A 24256-nucleotide genomic window follows, 5' to 3' on the forward strand; every position below is an offset into this window, starting at 1 on the left:
AAAATCCTGACCTTTACTGCCAACATGGCTGTAACTATTAATATTTCCTTAACAATCCTCAGCATTGTTTAAAATGAATATTTGATTAATTAACAATTAAAATTTATACAAAAAAATTGAAAATACATATCTGATTGTATTATTTACTTCAGAACAGCTAGTACATGCCTGTTATTTTATTCGAGAATAAATTCTCAAATAAGAAATTACAATAATACATTTACATTATTTATTAATTACTAGAGGCTCCCTTCATGGGAATTATTCCCTTCATTTACAGAGCTTCTACACTTTGAACTGAAATAGATTAAACAGTTATTTTGTCAGTTATAAGTTTTTCTAGACGAGTTACATATTTTGTTTACATGTGTGGTCCTGAATTAGACTGGAAAATGTTTGTTTTAAGTGGGTCTTAATGGGCTGTTATGTTTCAACACCCCCAAAAGGATTTGTGAAACTGAACGTTGAACAAAACCTTTTCTGACAGCTCTATGTAACAGTACATACTTCGCAATAAACTGCAGGAACAAGCATTTTACTTCTGGTATGAGATAAATCCTATATTTGATTAAAAACGTAAATTAATTATGAATCATTATGCAAAAATTATTACTCAATAGTACAAGGAAAGAACAAGTTATTTCTTAACTGTATGAGATAACATGTAACTTAGAGTTTCAAACTAGTACAAAATTTCTAAGTGTAAATGCACTAATCTCTGTACTTTACATGAATGTAAACAGTCTTGATGTTTGCAGTACACAGCTGCTTTGTAGAGAATCTTGAAGTTTGCAGTATGCAGATTGCTTTGTAGAGAATCTTGAAGTTTGCAATACGCAGACGGCTTTTTGGGATGAAATGTCTGACCATTGACCAATCTTACTATTTTTCATTTGTCAAGACACTTCCAACGCCACTTCCCCACCTTTACAACCATTCAAACATTAATTAACAGAATGATACATAAGAGTGCAGTTACATATAACTCTGAGTGACATAAGTGACTAATACATCATATTGGTTGTGGTTTATAAGTAATTGAAACAGCACCAATAACTATGTGGTTGGGCCTTATATACAGGTATGTGTTCACAACTTGGGTGAGAATACACAGTAAATGAATCATAAATGATTCGTACATCATGACAAAACACAGTTAGGTATTATACATTGGTAAGTGTTCACCACTTAGGTGTGAATGCACAATAAATGAATCATAAATAATTGGTACATCATGACAATTATACTGTTGAACATTATACATTGTACTCTGATGAGAAGTAAGAAATGAAATAGGAAATTCAGAGTGTTGGAGTTGAAAAAGAAAAGATAATACACCCCACAGATTGATTATGTGACAGAAAATAGTATAAGCAAGTCATTCCTCATGACAATATCATGACAAAGCATACTTGCATATAAGTGAGTGTTCACAATTTTGAGTGCTGGTACATAGCAAAAGAAAAAAAAAATTACATACACCAACCTTAGATATTGATAAATATAGAGAGTTGTGTAAGTGAGCTATACCTCATGATAATTACAAATATTAATAAGTGAGCCATTCCTCTTAATAATTACAAATATTAATATGTGAGCCATTCCTCACAATAATTACAAATATTAATAAGTGAGCCATTCCTCACAATAATTACAAATATTAGTAAGTTAGCCATTCCTCACAATACAAATACAGTAGAGCGTCGATTATCCAAACGTCGGTCAACCGAACGACCGCTTAACCGAACTGTGTACTCGCTCGCACCTGTTAATCTCCCACCCTACCGTCCATCATCCCCCTCACTCCCAAACCAAGTTTCCCACAGTAGTCGCTGCACTGGGCCACCGCTGGTGGAACATTGCTTCTAATGGGGCCTTCACAAGGCGCTGCTGACTGGCCAAGCCGCCAGTCGCTGTGTTTCAACAATCAGCACACTTCTGTCAGCTTGGCACTGGCAGTAGAAGTAGCGGCAGTATCAAAGCTGTTCACAGCAACAGCTGCACCAGCTTAGAGTTGAGGCATGCTGGTCCGCGCAGTTTTAAGGATTGCACACCCCCAAGAAGAGCTTCTCACGGTGCAAACAGTCGCCTTCTGTTCTCTGTTACGACCACTCGTGTGCTGCTGCGTGAAGAAGTGAACTTGACGATACAAAATGCTTAAACATAAAAGTGTTGTCCTTTCTATGAGGGACAAGTACGGGATTATTAAAAGGTTAGAAGAAGGTAAATCTGCAACCACTTTATCCAATTTTAATTTTGTATACTGTGTATATTGTTCATGCAAAATGCGTATGTAATATGTATATATTTTTGTTTAATAAACTGTGCCACATACTATATATTCCTACTGAAGTTGTCTTTGTGTGTTACTTTGCAATACTAAAAGAGATGCCTGTTTTTATGAATAAACTTACTGTACAGTACTTCTTTTTGGCAAATAAACACGTACAGTTCGATTATCCGAACAAACCAGTTTTCCGAACACCCATGTCCCCCAATTACTTTGGATAATCGATGCTCTACTGTAATATAGTATGACTGAAAATAGTTACATCTAATAATGCAGAAATGCTAGCTTGTTCCCCGGATCCTCCTATAGAATAGGTTTTAGTCGCTTAATAAAGCTGACGCAGAAAATTAGAAGGGTCTCAGCAATAGAGATATGCATGTGGACAGAGGGAAGGATAGCTTGGTACTCCAATGAGAAGTAAGAAATGAAATAGAAGGTTTGGAGTGTTGGAGTTGAAGAAGAAAAGATGACAGACCCCAAAGACAGGAAACCCCCCTACCCAGGACCCCCACTGTTCCAGTACTTCACTGTGGTGCCAGAGGGAGAAGAGTATTCGGCATTCCGTACAGAACGGACTTGCCACAGCTTCACCTTCCCAGTCTCTGGAAAAGTTAAAGATAAAGTAACACATTTGGCCATGTTTTGACAGTACATTCAAGTGTGTTTGTAACATTGACACTGGTAGCAGTGCATTGGTTTTGGAATATACAGTCAGACGATGATGACTTTATAGCCTGCTTTAATCTTTGTTGGAAGCACTTCTCTATCAAACGTTAGAAAAAGAGTGTGTGTAGGCACTAAGGTTGCATCAACCTTTTTCATTACCTGACTGACTGCTGTGATGCACTATTCAGAGAGGTAAGTTTGGATTTCACCCTCAGTCAGACAATAGAGCAGCCTAGTGTAAATAAAACCATGTGAAGAATTCAGTGTTCGACTGGTCTCAACACAAGGAGGATAATCATGGAGGAACAAAGTTGTAAGCAGTTGTTGGTCTTGAGAATCAAAATTGGTCTCCACAAGCAAAGTGCCATTATGTAAATGGGAGCAGGATTTCACAGGGCCAGCAACTGCATCAACATCTTTCTGAATAATAAATGGATTAACCGTAGCAACGGACTGATCTTTTTCAGTCTGTGATATCATGAGAAACTGAGGTGCAGCTGGGAGAGTCTTGGAATCTTTAGCCTCATTCCATTTACATTTAGTAGACATAGACTGATATCCCCCATGATTTCCAACATCTCCGATAGCATGCTCCTTCCAACTGGAGGCCACCCCTCAGACGGGGGTCTCACCGGCCTTAGGTGATTGTTCACACCTCAGGTCACACCTCCCACACTCATGACAAAGGAACCAATTGGCAGTTTGGGGAGATAATAGCTCCCCTCCCTGGTCCTGGCCTGTACAAGGAGGTACGTGCAAACCCTACCTGTCAACCCATGGCTGAGAATTATGCATTACCCAGTCAACTATCATGCATCAGATGAATGGCCTGGCCTTCAGGAGCACAAAGGGAGGAAGAAGAAACAAAGACGGGACAAAGATGCTCAAGTGGAAGAAGGATAGGAGATGGAGAATGAAGAAAGAAAGAAAAAAACAGTTGAGGGACTGTTCTGATGTCAAGCTATTAAAACTTCAGAACACATTTCTAAAAATATCCCAGACATGTTCCCAAAGGGAGGGGAAAAAGAATGGCAGGAGGATATACATGCAGCACAGGAAGGGAAAAGGTGCTGCAAAGGCAGGGGCCCCATGGCAGCCAACCATGAACTCACCTAAGAGTGGTGAGCCCTCTGGGGGGGACCATTGTGTTTGTGCTCAGCCATTACAGACTCCATAACATTAATTGTGCTTTTAACTTATAAGGGTGTGGTATGTCTTTTCTTCATTTAAACAGAAATACATTGTTAGGTAACAGCAGTGAATGAATATTAGCAGTATATTTAATCTCATTCTTAACCATCCAAATCTCAGATTTGAAAAAAACCAACATACAACCACACATTGGTTCCAGGGTATATTTGTTTTCTCCTAAATAGTTTGGATACCCCTTCAACAAAGTGACCAATTTTCACTCAACATGTCTTTTCAAAACTCAGTTATTGACTTCAGTCCTTTCTATGGGGAGATACCATACAACCATTTTTCTTTTCAGATGAAAGTGTGCCCTATTCATTCCCTACCAAAAGAGATCAGGTTATCTATCTGTGGACTCACTTAACCAAAAGACTAGGCCCCTCTGTTTGCTATCAATCCCCAGGCTCCTCTATGCAAAATGTGGTACAGATCATTACTTTCTTGAATGCACCCAACTTCAGGTGTAGTACAGCATCTCTATAGGTCTGCCTGCCTATTTCAACTCCCTCAAATCACCTACAGCAGGATACACTTTAGTGTATAAAATCTGTCTGCACAGTACCTCGATTTCATGTCTCACATCCTGATAGGAAGGGGTTCCTTCACTTCTGGTGTGTCTTTGCTCCAGTTTTAAAGCATACCACACCATACTTCCTATACACAATTGCTTTTACCTACATGTTTGTTGTTGTATGAGAGCACATCTGCATTAGTGTATAATTTTGTGTAACAATATTTCCAATTTCATTTCCTTTTCTCGGGGTCATTTGGATCTGCTTCTATGTTTGTATTTAAAATTATCTGTGCCAACACACACAACTCAATTTATCATTAAAAATTCCACAAGACATAACAAAACAAGGATTGAAATTGCCATTTTCATCCTTTGAAGAAAGTTGCGAATGTAGACTACCATCATCAGCTGTACATGCATGCATGTCCAAAGGAACATAGCATTGTAATTCGGAATAACACAGGCACAGCAATACCTTAAAATATACTAGGGTGGTCTTTTCTCCATTGCCACTTATTTTATAAAACACTTATGTTGTAATTCATAGCCAGGTGATCATTTATGTCTCCTCACACTGATAGAACATAATTTTACTTAAATATAGGCTAACTGTAGTGTCCACTATTCCTGTTCCTTGTTTAGCACCTTCTCTCATTTAAAGTTGATAAAATGATCTTGTTTTATTGAGTGTGCATCTGTGTTATCAATTAACTGATTTCTCTAGATGGCACTGCTATCTTTTGCTATTACACTTTTGTTAGTAAGTCATATTTCAGACTGTTACACTACATGCATGAGCTTCCCTCCATTATCTTCTCTCCCCAACATGTGATGTGTCATAACATGCAGATACTGATGTCATATACAATGTGTGTATGGCATGAAAATTATGTCCATTTTTCCAAATCATATCATCATGTGTGTGTTGCCTCGGTGATCCTGTGACAGCAGGTTGTGATAAAAACTTGCGAAAAAGATAAGGATTTCACTGAGAGAAACTTATAAGTATGGATAGACGGAAAGGCAAAACTGGTGCTGTTGCCAGAGAAGGAAGAATGGAAAGTGATAAATTTATCTGTTAAGGTCATAGAAAGAAAGAAGGTAGTGTCAAAAGACAGGATCACTTACTACCCCCTACCTTGAGGAATTCCCACTTCTGCTAAAGTTGTTCATTCAGACACTTGAGAGAGAAGGTATTCAGCATTTGCTACAGAACAGAGTTGTCCAACTTCAGTGTCACAGATCCTGAAAGTTGATCTTAGCAATCTCTACTGTAAGCGCTAAGAGAAAGGCCAACAACATGTGGAGGGGGGAAATCAGTAAATTGTCATCTCTATCAGCTACCCATAAAGAACCTCCCACATAAAATGAATAGAAACCCTGCTGTTTTCTTTTGTTCCTTTTAAAAAATACAATGTGTCTGAAAAAGAGCTCCCTAGTTTTAATGTGTCCTAGAATCTGTACAAAGTGACTTACACTATTCTAGCTTGTGGTGTTTGATTCATCAACTCTCCAAGTTTGGCTCCTCTGCAGTTGGCAGGTCTGCTTGACCTTGAGTTGGCACCAGTGCTATTTTTTCCTCTGTTCCCTCAGTTCAGTCCAGGCATGCATGCAGTGCAATGCAGAGCAGCTCAGCAGCAACGTGTACTCTGCAATGGAATGTGCAGAGTGTTATTTGGCTTGTGAAAACTGAGTTAGTTATAACAGTGTAATGTAATTTTAGATGTCGGTATGGTGGTGAACCACCTACAGCAAAAACTATTTGTCATTGTCTAAAGTCTTTCAAGGAAACCAGAAGCGTTTTAAAAGTAAAATCACTACATAGACCAAGAACTTCTGAAGATGTTGTTGAACAGATCTGTATTTCGTGTGTTCGGAGCCCGAAGAAGTCATTGGCCAGACGTGGTCTACAATTAGGAGCGCCTAAAGGTATTGTGTATGATGTGCGTAAAAGACTTAAGTTGCATGCCTACAAATTGCAACTGTTACATGAAACAAAACCTACTGATAAAATTGAAAGATATTAGTTTACTGTTGACTTTATACACAGAATTGATAATAATGTCAATTTTTTTTTTTAAAAAAAGATTCTCTTTTCTGGTGACGCTACATTTCATGTTGGTTGGAACAGTTAATTGTCTAAACTGCAGAATTTTGGGGGGCAGAGCATCCACATGATGCTCTCCCAAAGTTAATGCGTGGTGCGCTTTGATGGAAGATTGTGTGATTGGTCTTTTCATTTTTGTAGAAAAAACAAACGGGGACGTTTACTGTGGCATGTTGACAGAGTATGTCTTTCTCCAAATGGATGATATTGAGGTGGAAAAGGGGCTTGTGTTTTTCCAACAAGTTGGTGCCCCCCCCCCTCCCTCATTACAGTAACCATGTGTGTGCGGCTCTTCACACTCACTTTCCAGGAAGGGCTGGCCCAATACCTTGACCACCACGAAGCCCAGACTTAACCCCACTGGACTTTTTCTTTTGGAGCCACATAAAAAATGTTGTGTACAGTGAAAAGAGCAGAGACATCAATCATTTATGGAATCGTCGTGGTGGTTGGGGCAGTTACACCTGAAATGTTGGTGAATACATGTCGAGAAGTGGAATATCATCTCGATGTGCGCAGGGCAACAAATGGATCCCACATTGAAATCTACTAATATTAAACAAAATTCAAGGAATTATTTTTCATGATATGTACTCATTGATGTAATTTTTCATTAATTTCTGCATTTAATTTATACTTAAAACTAGGGAGGTATTTTTCAAACACCCTGTATAATATCTCGAATATACATAACACTATACATATAATAGAGGGAAACATTCAACGCGGGAAAAATATATCTAAAAACAAAGATGATGTGACTTACCATACGAAAGCACTGGCAGGTCGATAGACACACAAACAAACACAATCATACACACAAAATTCTAGCTTTGGCAACCAACGGTTGCTTCATCAGGAAAGAGGGAAGGAGAGGGAAAGACGAAAGGATGTGAGTTTTAAGGGAGAGGGTAAGGAGTCATTCCAATCCCGGGAGCGGAAAGACTTACCTTAGGGGGAAAAAAGGACAGGTATACACTCGCACACACACCCATATCCAATCACACATATGGGTGTGTGTGCGCGAGTGTATACCTGTCCTTTTTTACCCCTAAGGTAAGTCTTTCTGCTCCCGGGATTGGAATGACTCCTTACCCTCTCCCTTAAAACCCACATCCTTTTGTCTTTCCCTCTTTCCTGATGAAGCAACCGTTGGCTGCGAAAGCTAGAATTTTGTGTGTATGATTGTGTTTGTTTGTGTGTCTATCGACCTGCCAGCGCTTTCGTATGGTAAGTCACATCATCTTTACAAATGTCTGCTTGTGTCTGTGTATGTGCGGATGGATATGTGTGTGTGTGCGAGTGTATACCTGTCCTTTTTTCCTCTTTTCCCCCTAAGGTAAGTCTTTCCGCACCTGGGATTGGAATGACCCCTTACCCTCTCCCTTAAAACCCACATCCTTTCGTCTTTCCCTCTCCTTCCTGATGAAGCAACCGTTGGCTGCGAAAGCTAGAATTTTGTGTGTATGATTGTGTTTGTTTGTGTGTCTATCGACCTGCCAGCACTTTCGTTCGGTAAGTCACATCATCTGTGTTTTTAGACATCTTTGTTTTTAGATATATAACACTATACATATGTATATATCTTTTTTCTGTAAGAAACATATATAAAAAAGATAATTCCTGTTATCTTCTCAGCCGCTTTTAGTGCTACACTCTTGCTTTCTCAAGCAAAGATACAATGTAGTTATTAAATAAGCTAGAATAGTAAGGGAAAGTAATGTCTTTAAAGAAATAACACAGCCATTAACTCAGACTTCCAAGGGACGTTATTCCGCCAAATTTCCAAACTGCAAATTCTTCTGGGGGTACATATTTCTTAACTGTTTCAACATTGTACAGTCCCTTTTCCTGGCCTCTATCTGGGTCAACCAAGAAGAGTGTCTTAGGATGTGGTATTCCTACCACCTTAAAAGATGCACAGTACCATGGAAAGAGCTTACTCACTCTTTTTTTATGTTAGAGTGTGATGGACGTTGCTTACAAAAACTAAGTCACCTACGCTACGTTTATGTGCTTGGGCCATATTGTTAAACTTACGTAGTCTGCACTGTGCTGACTCGTGTAACTTGTTTATTATTGTATTGTCTACTAATGCCTCTTCTTCTTTTGAAGGGGACCATTTAAAGAATTTTAATAATGGCACTCTTATAAATTCCTTATGCATTATATCTACTGGTGATAACCCAGAGGACATGTGAGGTAACTCGTTCAATATGACTTGGAATCCTGCTATCATTTGTGCCCATGTGGTATGTTTGTGGGAGCAATGTGTTCTACATAATCCGCCAATCTCTTTCATTACTCTCTCACATGGATTGGAAAGAGTTTCTTAGTTTTTCCTATATCTTTAAAATAATTATTTAAACGGTTGAAGAAAAGTGTCTGCCATAAGGTCATGTAACCCTTTGGGTGCTATGGGATGCTACTTGTGGTTTATACCACTATAGTCTTCTTTGTCCTTTTGACATACGTTACAACTTCATAACAGTTTAATTACTTTTCAACAAGGTTCTTAAAATAATAAAATTTATTCATATGTTATATGCATTTATGTGTTCTAAAATGTCCGTGATTTTTGTGTAAGAACCATATTAATTCATATTCAGCACACCAAGGTGCACATAATTTCTAACATGTAGTTTGTAAATATGCTTTCCACAATAAAATAACATTTATTATTGTCTATGAAAGTTGTTCTGATAGGATCAACAAACCCTGTTTACACTGTCAATATTTCTCACTGAAATAGTCATCATATTCCTTGTTTAATCTTTAAGAGCTGAACTGCAGTATACTTCATTTTTTGTAAAATTAATATCTAAGAAATTAATTGTGAATATCACTCCAGAGACCTTTGTACATTTCATATCATTCATACTTAACAATATTCTAGATAACACACCAGGAACATGGCTCTCTGATACTTTTATATAGTTAATCTCATGTGTAAACTTCTGTAAAAAGAGAACCCACTTCATCAAGTGATCATGTATTAGTCTGTTCTCTGTAAGAAAGACTAATGCTTAGTGGTCAGTAAATATAACTATCTTCAAACCTCAAATCAAAGTCCGAAATTTCTTTATGCTCCAGATAACGGTGAGCAGTTGCTTTTCTGTGGCTGTATAATTCATCTCATGTATATTAAATATGTCTGCTTGTGTCTGTATGTGTGTGGATGGATATGTGTGTGTGTGTGCGAGTGCATACCCGTCCTTTTTTCCCCCTAAGGTAAGTCTTTCCGCTCCCGGAATTGGAATGACTCCTTACCCTCTCCCTTAAAACCCACAGCCTTTCGTCTTTCCCTCTCCTTCCCTCTTTCCTGATGAGGCAACAGTTTGTTGCGAAAGCTTGAATTTTGTGTGTATGTTTGTGTTTGTTTGTGTGTCTATCGACCTGCCAGCGCTTTCGTTCGGTAAGTCACATCATCTTTGTTTTTAGATATATTCATCTCATGTATACTTAGACTATGACTTGCGAACACAAGTTTTCTATATTTTCCTGGTGCAATTTTCCTTGGAATAATTCCATGAGTAGTTTATAGAGACTCTTGTCCCAGACTGAACTGACACCTTTTCATCTGGTTGTACATACAAAATTCATTACAGTAACTGGTAATATAAGAACTAATTGTTTCTGTTTTGTAGTTTGTAATAATTCTTCCAATATCATGATACTTCCTTACCTGAAATGATGTATATTACTTTATGGCTATATACTTCTCCTAACATACAGATTTTGGTGGTGTACCATCAGTTTCACCTCCCTCCTCCTCTAGTAACCATTCTTTAGTTGGAATTGTACAGGTATAGGCTACTAATTTTTGTATATATGGGCCAACTATGGATCAGTCACACCCTGAATTCTGGTCCTCACCCCAGGATGTTCTGTGTTTCTGTTTTTGTTACATCTTTAGTTGGTTGGTTGATTTGGGGGAGGGTACCAAACAATGAGGTCATCGGTCCCATCGGAGTAGGGAAGGAAGTTGGCCATGCCGTTCCAAAGTAACCATCCCAGCATTTGCCAGAAGCAATTTAGGGAAGCCACGGAAAAACTAAATCAGGATGGCCAGAGGTGGGTATGAACTGTTAGCCTCCCAGACGTGAGTCCAGTGTGTTATTACATCTTCACTTAACTCTGGAGTAATACCTGCATTATTATTCACGTTATTATTGGTGGTAGGTACTAGTACTGGCAACTGTATATTATTATTGCTAGCTGTGCACTGCTTATTACATCTACTGTTGACATAACAGAAATTCACCTCTCTTTTGCCTGCAAATGAATTCGGATATTGTCTACTGTCTTTATCCTCCATGTTTTGATTAGTATCATTAACATTTGATTTACATTCCTTGTTGAGGGTATGTAATCCCTCTACAAGAGTGAGTAAATCATTCACAGATGTCTGTCCAGCCTCTATAACAAATTTCTTTATGCAACTCATGTGGCAATCAATGTATTACACTTTTACTGAGTGTGATACCTCTAATAGATGCCACTCCATGTACTTCTTATAACTACCCCAAGAACTATTGTAATGCTTTGGTTCAAATAATTTGAGCATTAATTTTCCTTGTGTGCTGGTACACCAATATTTCCCTTTCAAACCTTCTTGAAAATCCTCCCAGGACTTGAAATCTTCAGTATGGTCACTTGCCAATTCTGTTGCATCACTGACTAAATAACTATGCATAAAATCTGTCTTTCTGGAGTCCTCTCATCTTTTTGGTAATAATCTAGAGTGTACTCTTAAAAAACATACTGGATGCATCTCCCCATCCAATTTGAACCTTGGAAACTGTTTAGAAAAATTCATCCTGTTTTCCATTTGTATATTCTCAAAAAACTTGTGTGCTACACTAACATTATTATTAGTCTCATTAGTGCTAAATCCTATTTTTGCATTTTATAGGGCCTTCCAACAATTTCTGTATTTCCTTTCTGTGGTGTACAATACCTCCTAAACAATTGGTTTTAATACTAGTAGATTCAACCATATCCTGTACTTCTTATTGTGCGAACTACTGTACTCCCTCTCCCGAACTAGTCAAGGTTGCATGGGAACTCAAAATTTCATTTACTGATTTTCCTTTCTCTAGCATTTTGACCTGCTCCTGTGTACCTGAGATGTGTTGTGTAAAGTTCGTACTTTATTATGAACTTCTTTCAGATGATTGTGTACTTCATTCCTCACTAAATCATACTGCACATTAATGTCCAATTGTACTTTGCTAGGCAAATCATTTAATTTTTTCTCCATAGCTGTAATTTTATTTCCCTGTACATTAACTATCACCATTAACTCCTGTTTGGATGCTTCTGTCTGTGATTTAATTGCCACCAACTTGGTAGTGGTAGCTCCTAACGTTTGGTTAATGCTTTCTTCTAACTTCTGAAGAGTAGCATCCCCTTGAGCCTTAATGGTAGCTTCCAATTTGGCTTTCATATCATCCCCAAGTACTTTAAAGGCTTCCTGTGCATTTCTGAATGTTTCTTCCAATTTCTTGTTAAATGCTTTATTGTTTTCCACAATAGCTTTACAAATAACCTAAACAATTCTGGTGCTTCCACTGCCATTTTTTCTAGTCTACATTGGCATACTGTACTAATTAAATATCCAACTAATTAGTTAAATTAGATGTTTACCAAGTTTCTTCGCCCACAGACTTCAGTAATTGATCCCATAAGTTCCTGTACACACAACAATAAAATGAAAAAATCCTAAACTGATAAAATTACAGCTCGCCCGACATGTAGAACAGTGAACTGGGGATGCTGCACAGGCGAAGCTGGTGCATCAGGCTGCGAAGCTGTAGCATGTGGCTGCTACTCTGGCGATGAGCTGCTATATGAAGTGCCACGAAGACTTACGCCATTGTAGTTGGTACGCTGACTCGAACTGCTGTCCTCTGGTTCATCTGCTGCTATCCTGTCATTACTCTTCCTTGTCAAACCATAGCAAACTCTTGTGTGTCATAATTGATACATATGTGCATGTCGTTTGTAAACACACACAATGGTTGTCTCAATTAGTGTAAACAACTGCAATTATTTATCTTCTAGTTATGAAATTCTGATGTTGATTTTTGAGTTGTCACTGGCAACCAAGTGTTTCTTTCAAATAATTACAAAAGGTTTTAATAAAATCTCTTTCCCAGCACCACAGTTTTCTCATCCTTACTAAATTCTGTGTTTCCTGTGTGTGCTTGGTAACTTGGTTGTAACACCGCGAGTGAATCTGTTACTGTGATATGGTCTATGTTACCTTTGCAATATGGTCACATTATAGTTTTTCTTCTTGTGGTCCAGCTACTTTGTATCCATGCACGGTGATGCTGGAAGAGTGTGTCTCACCACTTCCAGCTTCTGAATGACAAACATGTCTTCAGTGATAATCTTCTGTATTGTTTCAACTATTTACATCAATTAAAAAGAAAGATCCAAATATCAGTAACTCATAAACTCACACACATCGATCAATATGTCCAATCACATTGAACTCATCGTAAGATCTAAGATTTACGGTCTTCATTGGTCTTGAGCATTTTCACTGCAGTAGGTCCATTTGTTCATGACAACCTCAAGGGACATCACCAAGGATAAACATCCACGTCCATTAAGTGCTACTGAACTCAATATGTGGTGCTTTGCCCCTGCTGTATGTCACTGTGTATGCACCATCTCCACAGATCACAGATTGGGGTGCACACAGTGGATTTTTTTCCACTACGTAAAATATTTATAAAAGACACAGCCATCTTTCACCAGTGTGAACATCCTCTGTGGAATATTGGTCATTCTCATGAGTAAGCTATGTTACACTACAGCCATAAAGAAGAAATTCTCATTCAGTGTTGGACACACTAATTTAGGTCCTAGGACAGAACACTGTCGGTGAGAGGAATGGGTGTCGAGATGCTTGGTGCATATGGTCAATGGAGTGGCTGATCAGAGGGAGAGGAGAAGGAGATAACAGTGCAACACTGGCCCCCCAGTCAGTCAGTTCATCAGAGCATCCGATGATGGTAATGTGGTTGTTTGCTGAAAAACTGTGCCTGTTGGACACTGACATCTGGCAGTTCATCTGTGAAATATTTTGACAAGACTTACTGAGTTCTACAATAAATTTTTGCAAGTAATAGTGAAGATTCTGTTTAAGAATGACAAGGAGGAGGAGACATACTTGGAAAAGGCCTGAAGTCAAGGAAGAGTCCAGCTAGATACATCATGGTCAGACAGATATTACAAAATCAGACACAGGATTGGAAGGTGTACCAAAGTAATGATGAAGAGTAGACTACAATTTAAGAAAATCATCCAGAATAATCAGTGTTAAAGGAAGTGGGATACTAAGTGTGAAGGAATGATGACTCATGTTTGAAGTTCATTAAAAATATGGATACTGCGATAAAGAATATCACAGTTCAGTTGAAGAGGAGAGAACATCTCTACATTTGGGTAACAGACGGAATGCTTCATGTAATTGATAAAAGAAGAAAGTACAAAAATATCCAGGAACAGACAGGAATACAATATAAATCACTTGTTGTTGTTGTCTTCAGTCCTGAGACTGGTTTGATGCAGCTCTTCATGCTACTCTATCCTGTGCAAGCTGCTCCATCTCCCAGTACTTACTGCAACCAACATCCTTCTGAATCTGCTTAGTGTATTCATCTCTTGCTCCCCCTCTACAATTTTTACCCTCCACGCTGCCCTCCAATGCTAAATTTGTGATCCCTTGATGCCTCAGAACATGTCCTACCAACTGGTCCCTTCTTCTTGTCAAGTTGTGCCACAAACTCCTCTTCTCCCCAATTCTATTCAATACCTCCTCATTAGTTATGCGATCTACCCATCTAATCTTCAGCATTCTTCTGTAGCACCACATTTCGAAATCTTCTATTCTCTTCTTGTCCAAACTATTTATCGTCCATCTTTCACTTCCATACATGGCTACACTCCATACAAATACTTTCAGAAACGACTTCCTGACACTTAAATCTATACTTGATGTTAACAAATTTCTCTTCTTCAGAAACGCTTTCCTAAATCACTAAGGAATGAAATAAATAGGAAGTGCTGGGATGCCAAGGCAAGATGGCTGCAGGAAAAGTGTGAAGAAATCGAAAACTAAGAAAATGATTGTTGGGAAGACTCACTCAGCATACTGAAAAGTAAAAGCAAACTTCAATGAAATTAAAAGCAAAGGCAGCAACATTACAAGTGTAAAGGGATGGGAATTCCACTGTTAAATACATAAGATAGTGGATGGGTGGAAAGAGTACATTAAAGGTCTCTACGCAGGGCAGGAATTGTCTGGTAATGTGAGAGAATAAGAGATTAGAGTCAGTATGAAAGAGAGAGGGGAATGAGTACTGGAATCAGAATTTAGAAGAGCTTAGGAAGACTTGAGGTCAAATAAGCCAGAAGGAATAGATAACATTTCACTCAAACATCTGTTCAAGATTGTATGTAGAATCTATGATAATGGAGACATACCCTCAGATCTTTGAAAAAATATCATCCACACATTTCCAAAGATAGCAAGAGTAGACGAGTCTATTGCACAATCAACTTAACAGTTCATGCAACCAAGCTCCTGATGACAATACTACAAGAGAAGAAGGAAAAAGGAAACTGATGTTCTGCTAGATAACGATAAATTTGGCTTTAGGAAAGGTGAAGGCACTAGAGAGAAAGTCCTGATGTTGCTCTGACAATGGAAGCAAGAATCAAGACAAGTTCATAGGACCTGTCAACCTGGAAAAAGCATTTGGCAATGTAAAATTGTGCAAGATGTTCAAAATTCTGAGTAAAATAGGAGCAAGATATAGGGAAAGATGGGTAATATAGAATACGTAAAAGAAGCAAGAAGGAACAGGAAGACTAAAATACCAAGAATGAAATGGTCGTTTTAAAAATGGTATAAAACAGGGATGCAGTCTTTCACCCCCACTTTTCAATCTATACATTGAAGAAGCAACGAAGGAAATGAGAGTGAGAGAGAGAGATTCAAGAGTGCAATTAAAATTCAAGGTGAAACAATATCAAAGATAAGATTTGCTGGTGACATTGCTGTCCTGAGCAAAAGTGAAGAACAATTACAGACTCTGTTGAACTGACTACAGAATATGGATAGAGAGCAAGCCAAGGGAAGATGAAAGTAACGAGAATTAGCAGAAATGAGAAACTAAACATCAAAATTTGTGATCATAAAGTAGATGAATTTACGGAATTATGCTATGTTGGAAACAAAATAACCCATTTCAGAAGAAGCACGGAAGACATAAAAGGCAGACTAGCACAAGCAAAGAGGGTGTTTCTGGCCAAAAGTCTGCTGGTATCAAACATGGGCCTTAATTTTAGGAAGAATTTTCGAGGGGGGGGGGGGGGAGGATAGAGGGAGAGAGAGAATACACAACAGAGTCAAGCCTCTTGTGGGGATACGGGACTCGCTGGCTGCAAGTCAGTAGATGAAAGGACAGTGGACCAGATGAGAATTTGGGTTGGATGGGAAGTATGTCCGAGGCGATTAAGGCAACCACTCCCATTAAGCAGATCTGGATTTGAGGTCCTGTCAGGCACAAATTTTCAACTTTCTTCAACGAATTATTTCAATGTCCAACTGCAGCTGGGAAGAAAGAAAAGAATTTTTTGACTGTATATTTATCGGGGCCAGCATTATATGGTAGTGAATCATGGACAGTGGGAAAACAGGATCAGAAGAGAATCGAGGTGTTTGAGACTGGTGTTACAGAAGAATATTGGAAGTTAGGTGGACTGGAAAGGTAAGATATGAGGTGGTTCTCCACAGAATTGGAAAAGAAAGTAACATGTAGAAAACACTGGAAAGAAGGGACAGGATGATAGGACTTATGTTAAAAAAACAGGGAATAACTTTCATGGCACTAGTGGGAACAGTAGAGGGTAAAAACTGTAAAGGACGACAGATTGGAATACACCCACCAAATAATTGAAGACATAGAATGCAAGTGCTACTCAGAGACAGGCTGGCACACGAGAGGAATTCATGGTGGGCCACATCAAACCAGTCTGAAGACTGATGACATTTTAGTTGATGAAATACCACATGTATGAGATTTTTGTTTCGAAGACCACATGCCTCTGAATTTTTTATGTGAAAATTCTTGAAGATTTTTAAAAAATAAAACTAGCTATATTAACATTTAAATCTTTATTCTTCACTTCTACATATTTATTTCTTAAGTCAACCTGGTGACAGACACATTTGTCCCAACAAAAGACGAGTTTAATGATACTGTCACTGTAGAAGGTTTGTTGATAGAGCCACAACCTACCTCTGCTTGCACCACTTCATGACTATCAAAATGAAAACCTTAAAGCTGTTCTTTAAGTTTTGGGAACAGATAAAAATCGGATGGGGGCCAAGTCAGGGCTGTATGCAAGATGGCTGAACACAATGAACCCAAGGCATCGGATTCTTGCAGGTGTCGCAGCATTTGTGTGTGTCTGGCATTATCCTGCTGAAGGAGAGGGTGCTCCATGTGTAGATGAACTCTTAGAATTCAAAACTCAATTCCAGTTGCCCATTTCTCATTCACCAACACAGCTGTGTTACACATCACCCTGTTATATGCTACAATTTGGGGCCATCTAGTGGTCGAGGGCTGCAAATATGTAGACATTAAGAATAAAGCTGTAGAATGTTAATAATTTTTGTTTTATTCACAAAACTTAGAAAGTTTCCACATGAGAAATTCTGAGGCATTTCTTTTTGAAATGCCCTTGTAAAATAATATTGGCAGGCTTCATTAAAAAATGTAGTTATATTTGCAAGCCTCTTAATTCTGTCAAAAATCAGAACAATTTGAAGAATATACAGCCAATAATTTATTACAATAACTTTCCCTTTAAATATGTGCTATTATTGCCCACAGTTCCTGATTTTTATGTTACTGTTAAAAATGTAACTGAACTGTATTCTACATTTCTGCAAAAATGTTCCTATTTGAACCTGTAGACAGGCATTGTAAACAGAGTGAAAGCACAGTTCAACTGTGGCCACAGTCTGTCACTGTTAAACCAACATCACAATAAGTTACAGACAAGGTACAGCAAAGACTAAGCATTCATTCTCATTTATCCCCTGTGAGTTGTTGCCAGGACATAATAATGTTCAATAAGATGCTACCTAATTGCTATTGATTATGTATTTATAGTCTGCATACAGATGGGATCATCATTGTTACTTGCCATTCATGGAAATATGTCAGACTCCATCAAGAATATGTAAATTACTGACCTGTGTTTTTGAAGATTAATGAAAAATATCTAATACAAGTAAGTATACACCGACTGCAATTTAAATTTGAAAGTATTGCCTTAGTATTCAAAATTTTACATCGCTGTTCATCAGGTGAACTACAGAAAAGACAATGCACTAAAAGCCAGTAACTTTACAGGCTGTGTGAATATAGGAGTGTAAATCTTTGAATTTCCTCCAAGTAGACGTACTAGTACAAGCCATATCATTTACACCAGTTTTTAACTGTTTAATTACATTATTTTAATTGCGCACTTCATGTACTTCTGTTGTTTCTGATACCTTCTTAGGTGAAATCTAGTGAAAGCTACGCAGGACTACAGCCATCATTTTCATCTATATGGTTTTGTCAGATTATCTCCTCTTGGTGATGTTCTTATTGTAGATTCAGCTCAAATTAAACAGAATCCAGCTTAGTTTTAAGATCAAGCAAATTCTCCCCTTGCCCAGTTAACAAAGCACTCTTATTTCTTTAACTTACTACTTTGATCATTTAACGTTTATTTCTTTTCACTACTTGCCCCTGAACTTCCTGTAATTGAATATTTGTCCCACATAATCTGATCCCTACCGATCAAACATTATTTAAGATGATTAAAATGATTTAATTTATCAAATTTGTCAAGTGTCTTTACCTAATCTTCTATGTACTTTCTTTATAAAATAGTTGGCACAGCCAGTACTGAATAACAACAACTGTTTAATAAAAACACAGTCAATGTGAGAACAGCATGTGTTATTTGGCTAGCAGTTAATTTTTTTTTTTTTTTTTTTTTTGTAAAACCTGATTGATCAGACAAGTATGTCAGTGGTTGAAAAGATTACGGCATGATACAATATTAAGTGTCACCAAGACTGTTGTCGCACACTTGCAAACACTCCTCCCTCTGAATGACACTGATTCAACAGCAACACATCATGTATGGGGACAACAAACTGTTCTACTACAGATTAGTGCACGATTCCTTAGCTGTCCTGAACTGACAGACTGCAGTACACAGCGAAGTACATCTTTTTGCAGATTGTAACTTGAAGAAAGTAGTTCCAGACAGTCTGGACTAGTTTCTATTCTGAATTAATGCTGTGAGTGGTTTGTAGTGCACTTGTAATCATAACTGATGAGAACTATCATATCTCTAATATTTTATTGGTTCCCATGCTTGTTATACAATTGGTAATTTTGTATTCACTTGTTCATCATGTTCCGTATATCCATCACAAGTGAGTTTTTCAGGGAACTGGAATGAGAAAAGTTACGTTAAGAAAGGCAGAAAAATCAAAGAAAGTCTGCATACTGCCTTAACAATAAAATATCACTATACTGCTTAATGCTGTTCATGTCTATGTCAGCTGTTTTTAATTTGTTTGTTATGTGGCGAACTGAGATTTTACTCTTTGCTGTCAGACAGGAAATGACAAGTAGATGACTAATGCGATTGCCCCGCAATTCATTGATATCAATAATTAAATGAAATCAAACACAAAGGGTATGAAATTAAGGGGTTTATGTATGAAGGTGAAAAGGTTACTTGGATGATTAAAACACGAAAAACTTTTATTTCAGTACTGTTGACACAAAGCAAAACAAAATTACAAATCTCAGGGCCAATTTTACTGCGGGTGGACATGACATTTATTAATGGGGGAGTGGGAGGAGGGGGGGGGGACGAATTGTCTCACCATTATTCATGATCATTCATTGTGAACTGCTGTTGGTGGCAGGCACTGCGCGAGTCAGCTGCCCTCAACAGCGTTCGCGGCTTTCTGCGGCCCAGCTACAGTCTCTGCACTATCTGCCCATTGTCGGTTGCATGGCTGAAGCTGTAATATCACAGTGTCAGAAGGTAGATACCGATTGACGATGGAAGGAAGAGACTTCATGTCCACTCATTTCTGTGCAATCTCTCAGCTCAACTTCTCTTCGAAATTTTCTTTCTTTTGATGTTTTCATTGGGCGAAAATTTTGTCGAGCAATGACCACACTGAGAGAAAGAAAATTTCGAAGAGGAGTTGAGCTGAGAGATGGATTTGGAGTGGAAGTGGAGTTGGTGAGGTGGCACGGAAACAAGAGGACGTGAGGTCTCTTCCATCCATTGCCAACATCAGCCTTCAGACACTGTGATATCACAGCTTCGGCCACACAACCAACCATGGGCAGGCAATGCAGAGATTGTACCTGTGCATCGCTGCAAAACTGCAATTGATGATGAGGACAGCAGACTCACACTGCACAGTTCCGAGGTGATGCGCCTTACTGCCACTTACAGCAGTTCATGACGAATAATCACAAATAATGGCAAGACAATTTGTCTCATTAATAATGGAGTCTTTTACACACCCACTCAAATCAGCCTCAAGATTTGTATTACATATTTTTCATTTATCTTCAAAAACAGGTCAGTAATTTATGTATTATTTTGTTTTGGTTTGGTTTGTGTCAACACCACTTACATAAATACGTTTCTTTCATGAAAAGTGATCCAACACGCAGTTTGATGTTAAAGGTTTGTACAAGGATAAATTACTACGAGAGATAAAGGAGGCTTACTTACAAAAACAAGTATATGTTACGCTTCAAGCACTTATTGATCTGATGTCTCAACGATTTTGTGGCAGTCATCTAGAATTGTCTCCATGAGATTGCTTTTATTTGCAGTATAGTTGATTTCAGTGGGGGATTCTAATATATTCCACGAATTTTTAACAAGACTGGAGGGTGTTAAGTTGTTTCAAAGTGTTGTACAGTAATTTCAGACTTCATGGAACTATGCTTAGTACCACTGTCGAATTTGAAGATAAAATTGTTTTCATCCACATCTACAATCAGCAGATCATCTCACAGAGGGTGGTGGTGGTGGTGTACTGTGTTCACTGTTTACAAGCCACTGTTTCCACATTTGCCTTCAGCAATCCCAGTCATGTTGTGCATCATTCTTCAAATGACATACAAGAGTTGGACTTCAACCCAATAGTGTTTAGCTCCAAGTATTTACTCACTTCTATTCTATGGATGAAATTATTGTACAGTTCTGGGTTGTCGTGTATGTGCTATGTGCAAAGTTAAAATCTAAGGCAAACCATCATTCTAATATATATTGTTTTATAAGAAATTTTCATTAAGAACTGAACAAACTACATTTTTTGCATACATTTGGTCTTACTGACCGTATAGCAAAATCTAGCTATTAATGAAATCTAATAATTTAGGAATCTAGTTATTTAAATTTTGCACACAAAGTTTACTTTTACAAAAGATAAATTGGTTAATTTGGGTGAAGAATAAATGAGTTTCTGCACACCACCCAAACAGGGTTTTGTTCTACAAATTTCTTTTTGTAAACAGATGTGTTCCCATTTCAACTTTGAGCACATGCTCCAGCAGGCTTACAGAAAATATAGCTCTTGAAAGCAAAAGAATCAAATCGTTTCAAGAATCAAATCATTTCAAAAGCCAAACGTAACTTTGTTTTGCACACTTAACAATCAAGTTTGAGACTGACCTGCGACACCCAGTTTTACTTGATAGCAACACTATTTGTAAGCACTACTTATACCAAAATTACAGTCTGCATACCTGGTTAACAGAGGGCAACACAGTTCAACACTTCAAGATGCTTTACGAAATTCTTGGACTGGGCCATCTTTCAAGGAAAAAAAAAATTCCTAGTCCTAACTTACGATGGGGCATGTAACATAAGTATATACATCTGTAATAGTGTAGGTAAGGCAGACACACAGGTTAAGGCACTTCATGTCACTATAATCACAGGAATTATAAGTTCAAGAATAGCAAGCTGTGCATTGTTACCAGTTTCTACTTTCTCACTGACCATTGTTCAAAAATTGTCCATAAAATGGGGAGGGGGAGAGAAAGAGAAAGAGGTGGGGGAGGGGGGAGAGAGGGGGCGGGGGAGGGGGGAGAGAGGGGGGCGGGGGAGGGGGGAGAGAGAGGGGCGGGGGAGGGGGGAGAGAGGGGGGAGGGGGGAGAGAGGGGGCGGGGGAGGGGGGAGAGGGGGCGGGGGAGGGGGGAGAGAGGGGGGGGAAGGGGGGGAGAGGGGGCGGGGGAGGGGGAGAGAGGGGGCGGGGGAGGGGGGAGAGAGGGGGCGGGGGAGGGGGGGGCGGGGGAGGGGGGGGCGGGGGAGGGGGGGGCGGGGGAGGGGGGAGAGAGGGGGCGGGGGAGGGGGGAGAGAGGGGGGCGGGGAGGGGGGAGAGAGAGGGGGCGGGGGAGGGGGGAGAGAGGGGGCGGGGGAGGGGTGGAGAGAGGGGGCGGGGGAGGGGTGGAGAGAGGGGGCGGGGGAGGGGGGAGAGAGGGGGGCGGGGGAGGGGGGAGAGAGACGGGCGGGGGAGGGGGGAGAGAGGGGGGCGGGGGAGGGGGGGGGGGCGGGGGAGGGGGGAGAGAGGGGGCGGGGGAGGGGGGAGAGAGGGGGGCGGGGGAGGGGGGAGAGAGGGGGGCGGGGGAGGGGGGGAGAGAGGGGGCGGGGGAGGGGGGAGAGAGGGGGGCGGGGGAGGGGGGGAGAGAGGGGGGCGGGGGAGGGGGGGAGAGAGGGGGCGGGGGAGGGGTGGAGAGAGGGGGCGGGGGAGGGGTGGAGAGAGGGGGCGGGGGAGGGGTGGAGAGAGGGGGCGGGGGAGGGGGGAGAGAGACGGGCGGGGGAGGGGGAGAGAGGGGGCGGGGGAGGGGGGGCGGGGGAGGGGGGAGAGAGGGGGGCGGGGGAGGGGGGAGAGAGGGGGGCGGGGAGGGGGGGAGAGAGGGGGCGGGGGAGGGGGGAGAGAGGGGGCGGGGGAGGGGGGGGGGGGGGCGGGGGAGGGGGGGGCGGGGGAGGGGGGAGAGAGGGGGCGGGGGAGGGGGGAGAGAGGGGGGCGGGGGAGGGGGGGAGAGAGGGGGCGGGGGAGGGGGGGAGAGAGGGGGCGGGGGAGGGGGGAGAGAGGGGGCGGGGGAGGGGTGGAGAGAGGGGGCGGGGGAGGGGGGAGAGAGGGGGCGGGGGAGGGGGAGAGAGACGGGCGGGGGAGGGGGAGAGAGACGGGCGGGGGAGGGGGGAGAGACGGGCGGGGGAGGGGGGGAGAGAGAGGGGCGGGGGAGGGGGGAGAGAGAGGGGCGGGGGAGGGGGGAGAGAGGGGGCGGGGGAGAGAGGGGGCGGGGGAGGGGGGGGCGGGGGAGGGGGGAGAGAGGGGGCGGGGAGGGGGGAGAGAGGGGGGCGGGGGAGGGGGGGAGAGAGGGGGCGGGGGAGGGGTGGAGAGAGGGGGCGGGGGAGGGGGGGAGAGAGGGGGCGGGGGAGGGGGGAGAGAGACGGGCGGGGGAGGGGGGAGAGAGAGGGGCGGGGGAGGGGGGAGAGAGAGGGGCGGGGGAGGGGGGAGAGAGGGGCGGGGGAGGGGGGAGAGAGAGGGGCGGGGGAGGGGGGAGAGAGAGGGGCGGGGGAGGGGGGAGAGAGAGGGGCGGGGGAGGGGGGAGAGAGAGGGGCGGGGGAGGGTGGGAGAGAGAGGGGCGGGGGAGTGGGGAGAGAGAGGGGCGGGGGAGAGGGGGAGAGAGGCGGGGGAGGGGGGAGAGAGGCGGGGGAGGGGGAGAGAGAGGGGCGGGGGAGAGAGGCGGGGGAGGGGGAGAGAGAGGGGCGGGGGAGGGGGGGAGAGAGGCGGGGGAGGGGGGGAGAGAGAGGCGGGGGAGGGGGGGAGAGAGAGGCGGGGGAGGGGGGGAGAGAGAGAGGCGGGGGAGGGGGGGAGAGAGAGAGGCGGGGGAGGGGGGGAGAGAGAGAGGCGGGGGAGGGGGGAGAGAGAGAGGCGGGGGAGGGGGGGAGAGAGAGAGGCGGGGGAGGGGGGAGAGAGAGAGGCGGGGGAGGGGGGAGAGAGAGGGGTGTGAGAGAGGGGGGTGAGAGGGGGGGAGAGAGGGGGGGAGAGAGGGGGGGAGAGAGGGGGGGAGAGAGGGGGGGAGAGAGGGGGGGAGAGAGGGGGTGAGAGAGGGGGTGAGAGGGGGGGTGAGAGGGGGGGGGTGAGAGGGGGGGGTGAGAGGGGGGTGAGAGAGGGGGGGTGAGAGAGGGGGGGTGAGAGAGGGGGGGTGAGAGAGGGGGGGGTGAGAGAGGGGGGGTGAGAGAGGGGGGGTGAGAGAGGGGGGGTGAGAGAGGGGGGGTGAGAGAGGGGGGGTGAGAGAGGGGGGTGAGAGAGGGGGGTGAGAGAGGGGGGGTGAGAGAG

At 42.0% G+C, this 24256-nt stretch overlaps 1 protein-coding gene across 1 annotated transcript in view; it reads right to left on the reverse strand.

The window, feature by feature from the left end:
* Window positions 1–274: 274 nt before the first annotated feature.
* Window positions 275–24256, reverse strand: part of LOC126235099 (synaptogyrin) — a 65793-nt gene continuing 41811 nt past the window's right edge. The window contains exon 5 of the mRNA XM_049943833.1: window positions 275–297. Coding sequence (XP_049799790.1) covers window positions 275–297 — 23 coding nt within the window. The remainder of the gene's footprint in view (window positions 298–24256) is intronic.

This window comes from Schistocerca nitens, chromosome 2 (genome assembly GCF_023898315.1).
Source record: "Schistocerca nitens isolate TAMUIC-IGC-003100 chromosome 2, iqSchNite1.1, whole genome shotgun sequence".
NCBI lineage: Eukaryota > Metazoa > Arthropoda > Insecta > Orthoptera > Acrididae > Schistocerca > Schistocerca nitens.